At 32.6% G+C, this 7243-nt stretch overlaps 1 protein-coding gene across 1 annotated transcript in view; it reads left to right on the top strand.

Moving 5' to 3' along the window:
• Window positions 1-2662: 2662 nt before the first annotated feature.
• Window positions 2663-7243, top strand: part of ABCB5 (ATP binding cassette subfamily B member 5) — a 106048-nt gene continuing 101467 nt past the window's right edge. Inside the window, 3 exon segments of the mRNA XM_061197705.1 lie at window positions 2663-2715; window positions 4852-4906; window positions 6563-6713. Coding sequence (XP_061053688.1) covers window positions 2663-2715; window positions 4852-4906; window positions 6563-6713 — 259 coding nt within the window.

Raw genomic sequence — 7243 nt, 5'->3', positions numbered from 1 at the left:
TGTTTTTTAAGATTCCATATATGTGCATTAGCACATGGTATTTGTTTTTCTCTTTCTGACTTACTTCACTCTGTATGACAGACTCTAGGTCCATCCACCTCATTACAAATAACTCAATTTCATTCCTTTTTATGGCTGAGTAATATTCCATTGTATATATGTGACCCATCTTCTTTATCCATTCATCTCTCGATGGACACTTAGGTTGCTTCCATGTCCTGGCAATTGTAAATAGTGCTGCAATGAACATAGTGGTACATGTATCTTTTTGAATTATGGTTTTCTCAGGGTATATGCCCAGTAGTGGGATTGCTGGGTCATATGGTAGTTCTATTTTTAGTTTTTTAAGGAACCTCCATACTGTTCTCCAAGGTGACTATATCAATTTACATTCCCACCAACAATACAGGAGGGTTCCCTTTTCTCCACACCTTCTCCAGCATTTATTGTTTGTAGATTTTTTAATGATGGTCATTCTGACCAGTGTGAGGTGATATCTCATTGTGGTTTTGATTTGCATTTCTCTAATGATTAGTGATGTTGAGCATCTTTTCATGTGTTTGTTGGCAATCTGTATGTCTTCTTTGGAGAAATGTCTATTTAGGTCTTCTGCCCATTTTTGGATGGGGTTGTTTGTTTTTTTGATATTGAGCTGCGTGAGCTGCTTGTATATTTTGCAGATTAATCCTTTGTCAGTTGCTTCATTTGCAAATATTTTCTCCCATTCTGAGGGTTGTCTTTTTGTCTTGTTTATGGTTTCCTTTGCTGTGCAAAAGCTTTTAAGTTTCATTACGTCCCATTTGTTTATTTTTTATTTTATTTCCGTTGCTCTAGGAGGTAGGTCAAAAAAGATCTAAAAAAATGGTACTGATGAACCTAGTGGCAGGGCAGGAATAAAGACGCAGATGTAGAGAACGGGCTTGAGGACAAGGGGAAGGAGAAGCTGGGACAAAGTGAGAGAGTAGCATTGACATATATACACTACCAAATGTAAAATGGTTGGCTAGTGGGAAGCTGCTGCATAGCACAGAGAGATCAGCTAGATGCTTTGTGACGACCTAAAAGGGTGGGATAGGGAGAATGGGAGGGAGGCTCAAGAGGGAGGGGATATGGGGATATATGTATACTTATAGGTTATTCACTTTGTTGTACAACAGAAACTAACACAACATTGTAAAGCAATTATACTTCAATAAAGATATTTTTTAAAAAGATTAAAAAATTAAAAAAAAGAAAAATCATCTGAGAACAAAAAATAAATAAATAAATCTAAATTGTAACGAACTAAAAAAAAATTTTAAACTTAAAAAAAATAAAAAGAGTGTTTATTTGGCTCAGTGAATTTTCTTTGCTCACTTTGCTTCCCCAGTACAGTATGACAAGAAGAACACAGTGTGCTTTACCTGGAAATTCACGAGTGTTGTAATCAGATATTAAGGCGTGATCAGAAAATAAGCTTAGCAAAACACAGTTCTGAAAGAGCAGTTAGTTATTTGTTGAGGGGGGAAATTACACATAATTTTGGTGTAAATGAAGAGATCATGCACTTACCAAGGTAGGCCTAAATTGTTTTGGTTTCTTTTTATGAATTTATGAGTTTTATTATATAACTGTTAATTTCTATAAAGAGTAATGATTGATAGAGTTTAATTACTTACATATACGTTAAATAACTGGAGATGGTATAACATCAGTACAGCAATTATGAAGATTTCTTGTATGAAGTTATGACCATTGGTCCAAAACAGGAAGTATATGCCAATGTATTTGTATCATGTCTTCCTTCTCAAGTGCTAAAACCATTTCTGACTCATTGTGATCATTTCTTCATGGAGAAGCATACTATTTGAAAGTGTATTTTACAGGTTTTTACAGAGGCTTAGGTAGTATTTAATTAATTACTAATTTCACTCTAGAGTTTAAATTTATATTTGTTATAGTCATCCTAATATAGGTAATACGTTACATGGTCTAACAAATCAGATTGAGGCAAAAACATCTCTGCATATTTGCAATGAAATGATAGTTTATATTGATAATTGCAACTTAAGACAAGCTAAGATCCTAAAGTATCATCTAAAGGAATAATACATTATGCTTAATATAATTTTAATAATAAATGAGGTTTTTTACTATTTAATTTTTAAGAGCTGTTAATTCATATATGGTAGAAGCTCTAACTTCCTTATATTTGGTGAACTAAAAACCCTAGTCCTTCAAGCTGCTGGCTAACAGAAACTACTGCATCAGTTTCTTTACAGAGAAAACTAAGCAATAGTTAATTTAAAGATTTTCATCAGTAACAATAAAATCAGGGTCAGAGTAGGAATAAAATCTAACGTTCTGAGAAAACATGCATTGTTCATGGAGTCTGGCTTTCCTCCTTTTATTCCATTTCTAGAATTTTATTAGCTCCAAATCTAAGTCCAGAATGAAGCAAAGAAGTTATAAATTTATAAAAAACTCTGAGTTGGTGAGTTAGGTAACCAGAAACTTCATTTGGAGTGGGGGGTGGTGGAGGCAGGGTGAAACTCAGAAGCATGCTTTTTTAGAAGCTGTTAGGGATGTAAAGAATGCTTTATATCGACTAAGTGATAAAAAGTCACATCATCATGATATACTTGTTAATATTTTATTTCGGAAGAGTTACATTGTAAATAAGATGGCAAATTCTGAAAGTGTTGAAGAAATGCAAGAAAATTATCAGAGAAATAGGTAAGCTTTGCCTAAATTCTACAAAAACTGTTCTGCAACTTCAAATATACCTTACCCTTTTCTCAGCTGTAGCAAAAATGTTTATAGTCTTTCCAAAAATAGCAGGACTGTTTGCATTTTGCTGGACTTCAACATAATCAGTGTTATAAGTGGTTTAATAGTAAATTTAGGAAGTGTAATAGCTACAGGATTTACTGATTTAGTATTTACTTCAGATATTTATTCTTCTGAATTTCTTATAGTTTACCAGCATATAGAGAGAAAATACTTGAATATTTATGTTTTAATTCTCCATGAATCCTTCATTCCATGTGGTACGTACATAACAAAATATTGGATTCTGATTATTTCTTCAGGAAATAGGTGTCTATGTGTGTGTTCGTATGTGTGTTATAAAATTTCCTTCACCTATAATTCATTAATTTAGAGATTTAAAATGAAAATGATTTAAAATCTTTAATTTCCACTTTTACCATAATAATTGTGTTACATTTTGATGTATAAACTGTAAAACGGTAGCGAACCCCTCTAGATCACTATTTATTTAATATTCCTGAAACAAAATTTATCAAAACAAGATAACTTACTAGGTCTTAAGCTTTAAAATCCACATTTGTGTAGGGAGAAGGGGTTGTAGCCTTTATAATCTTGAAGAAATATTTTTTGTCACCTATGAATCATCTCAGAGAAAGCTGGCCCAATATACAAGTAAATTATTAACTTCAGATGGAATAAAATTAAGTGACTTGTCATTTATCAAAGCCGCCAGAACAATATGTTATAAAGCTGAAGAAAAGACTTGGAAGTTCATCCTTCTGTGACGTCTTTCTTAGAAAATTTAATCTGATCCCCTCCACCCTTCTTTTAAAGTTTCATAATCTTATATGTATGTGTGTGTGTGTGTGTGTGTATGTGTGTAATTGACAGATTACAGATTTCTCTGAAATCAATGGACAAAAATTTACATTCTTCATCTGGAACTCCTTGAAATGTGATCTAAGAAATGAAATTTTCAATGGGGGACAAAATTCTCAGTACATTTGTTTAATGTGTATTTAATAGAACTTCTTTCATTTAAAGCTCTCAGTTGCTCTTGAGTAATTTGTTACAAAGGGTTTGAAAATTCTAATCTACCACCCCATACCCATTAGGAAGGCTACTATTAAAAAAATAGTAATAATAAAATAAAACAGAAAATATGAAATGCTGTTGAGGATATAGAGAAATTCGAACACTTGTGCATGGTTGGTAGGAATGTAAAATGATGCAGCTATTATGGAAAACAGTATGGTGATTCCTCAAGAAATTAAAAATAGAATTACCACATGATCCAGCTTTTCTACTCTTGGATACAAAAGAATTGAAAACAAGGACTTAGAGAGATATTTGTATACCCATATTCATAGCAGCGTTATTCACAATAGCCAAAAAGTAGAAGAAACCTAAGTGTTCATTGCTGGTGAATGAATGAACAAAGTGTGGGATATATATATATATATATACACAATGGAATAGTATTTGGCCTTAAAAAGGAGGAAAATTCTGACATGTGCTACAACATGGATAAAACTTGAAGACACTATGCTAAGCGAGATAAGCCCTTCAGAAAAAAACAAAATACTGTATGATTCCACTAAAATGAAGTACCTATAGTAATCAGATTCCTAGAGACAGAAAGTACAATGGTGATTGCCAGTGGCTACGGGAGAGGAGTTATTTAATGGTTATAGAGTTTCAGTTTGGCAAGATGAGAGTTCTATGGGTGGGTGATGGTGATGGTAGCACAACGGTGTGATTGTACTTAATACCACTGAGCTACACACTTAAAAATAGTTAAGATGGTAAGTTCTATGTTATGTGTCTTTTATCACAATAAAAAAAAAATTCTACTCCAGATGTGTGTCTTCAGTTGTTACCTAAATAATGTAGAGACAACCAGTGATGACTTAAACTTTCCCAGTGATTATACTAAAAATCTTTGTACTGTCTATCATTAAGTTTGTTTTTAAAATGTCAGTGTTGATATAAACTTGTTACCAATGAGTGAAATTTGACACTTCAACACAATTTTAATTAGAAAATTTTGCAAATTATATTCACATGGTAATCTTTCCATTGTAAACATTTGTTTTCCAGAAAACTGCAAGAACTGCCCAAAGTAAGACAGCAAGTTGTTGGACCTATAGAGATAGTAAGTGAAATTAGTTAGAAAGTATGTCTATGTATCAGAAAATTTTAGAGAATTGTCAGGAGTGCATAGAATGATTGTTTTTGTTTGATAATTTACATCTATTTGGGGAAAAGGGGAATTTTAAGAAAAGAATTCATTAAGCTATTATTTCCAATAGGAAAAATATCAATATATATAAATAATCCATAAGTTCCACAATAAGAGATAAGAAAAATAACACAATATCCATACAATGATCCAGTTTTGCCCAAAAAAAGCGTGTATATGTGTGTATGTATGTGCAGACAAGTGTGTGTGTGTGTGCTGCATAAATGTTATCAGAGGTTATTTCTCAGTAGTGGGGAATTATGAGTGACTCTTGCTATTGTATGTTTACATTTCAGTATTTTCCAATGATAATACATTGAAATGAGTTGCTTTTATTATTTTTAAAATGTTATAAATCCTTTTTAAATTAAAAAAAATTATGTAAATAGTTTATAAATCCTATGCATCAAAAAGTGTGGCAGCACAATTCTTTGGGACTATGTTCAAGGAACATTTTCAGACGTGTTCCTAAAACATCACCTCCATCGACCTAATCTCTATGTCAGCCTGGATGTCATTGTCATTAGAAATACATAGGCAGCAGTGCCTGTTTTTTCAAAAGTCAAAAATTTAAAAACCTGGAAAGTAGCAGAACATGACAAGCTTTATCAAGGAGATAACACACTATTCTAGGGGAAGGTGGAGGAGCAGATACCTTCTTATCATCTGTAGTACTGAGTACAATGCTATGGCAGTTACTCCATAAATATTTATTAGCTATTGCATGAGTGAATGGAAAAACATGAAATTTTCTCAATATCCATTCATAAAATACGTACTAAGTTCCTTTTGCTGCTATTCAAATCTAATTTTATTTCAATACCTTATACATTTTATCTTGACCCCTCTCAGTAAGATAAATAATCCACTTTTTCAAGTTTTGTTCATGTTTTGGTTTTGGAATAGTGCTCTAGGGACCCATTAGAGCATAGAATACAAAGCGTTCACTATTTGACTTTCAGGTATCCCTTTCTCATTCCAAACAGCCTTAAAATTATCATAGACCCTTATTTACAGCATAGATGTTGTCCTGGATACAAAAAAATTGAGGAATTTAAAATAAGAATGAAAAATATGATTCATTACATTTGGTGAACTAATTTTTACTAGATAGTTACTGTTCTCTGCACTTAGTTGTGTCATTGCTGTTACGTTGATACACCTAGGGAACTGAAAATTTGAAGATCAACTTTCATAAGGCAAGATATTTCATTAAGCCAAGATATTGTCCTTACAGACTTTTCAAATATCATAATTTATTTCAGAATCAACCAAATGGAAGGAAGTTTCTGATTTATATGCATATCTGACCTGACTTGTGTCACAGATCTACAATTTGTACTGATTTTTCTACCTTATTTTTCAATAGTTTCTCCAAAGTACGTTGTAAACCCTTAAGATCAGGGGCTTTTTTTACTTTATATATAAATACTTAGCCATGATTTTATACATTTATTTGGCCTCTTAATTTGTAAAATAACATTTACTTGATGGCAAAAACTGTAGGTTGCCTTTTGGTGTTTGTTTTTAACAGCTATCATGCTACCATGTTTTATTTGTTTTCCTCAGTTTCGCTTTGCTGATGGAGTGGACATCATACTCATGATCCTAGGATTACTAGCATCACTGGTAAATGGGGCCTGTCTTCCTGTAATGTCACTGATTTTAGGAGAAATGAGTGACAGCCTTATCAGTGGATGTCTAGTCAAAACCAACAAAAGTGAGTACAATATTTACTTTTCTATATTGCTAGGGACTCAAAAGCATTAAATAAAACAAACATTAAACTCATAATACAGATTATTTTCTTGTCAAACAATATCTATATAATATTTAAGTCATTTATTCTTCTGTATTGCCAGGGACCAAAGAACCAAAATCTGTATTTGTCAAAATTCTTCAAAGAAACAGAACCAATACAATGTGTGTGTGTGTGTGTGTGTGTCTGTGTCTGTGTGTGTGTTTATGTAGAGAGAGAGGGAGAGGGAGAGAGAGAGAGATTTGTTTTAAGAAATTGGTTCACACAATTATGGAAGCTGGCAAGTCCAAAATCTGTAAGGTGAGTTGGCAGGCTGGAGACCATCTGTGCCCTATTTGACTTTAAATACTAATTCATACCCTCTTATTTTCCATCCAAAGCCTAATTTTTCAAATGCCCCAGTCTTGTTTAAGTGAATAAATCCATAGCTTCCATCTTCCATGTGAGGATATCCTGTCTACACAGTTATTAATTTTTTGATATTTTAATGA

This window comes from Eubalaena glacialis, chromosome 8 (genome assembly GCF_028564815.1).
Source record: "Eubalaena glacialis isolate mEubGla1 chromosome 8, mEubGla1.1.hap2.+ XY, whole genome shotgun sequence".
NCBI classification, from domain to species: Eukaryota; Metazoa; Chordata; class Mammalia; order Artiodactyla; family Balaenidae; genus Eubalaena; species Eubalaena glacialis.
Note: the sequence above shows the minus strand (reverse complement) of the source record. Positions and strands in the feature narration are given on the sequence as shown.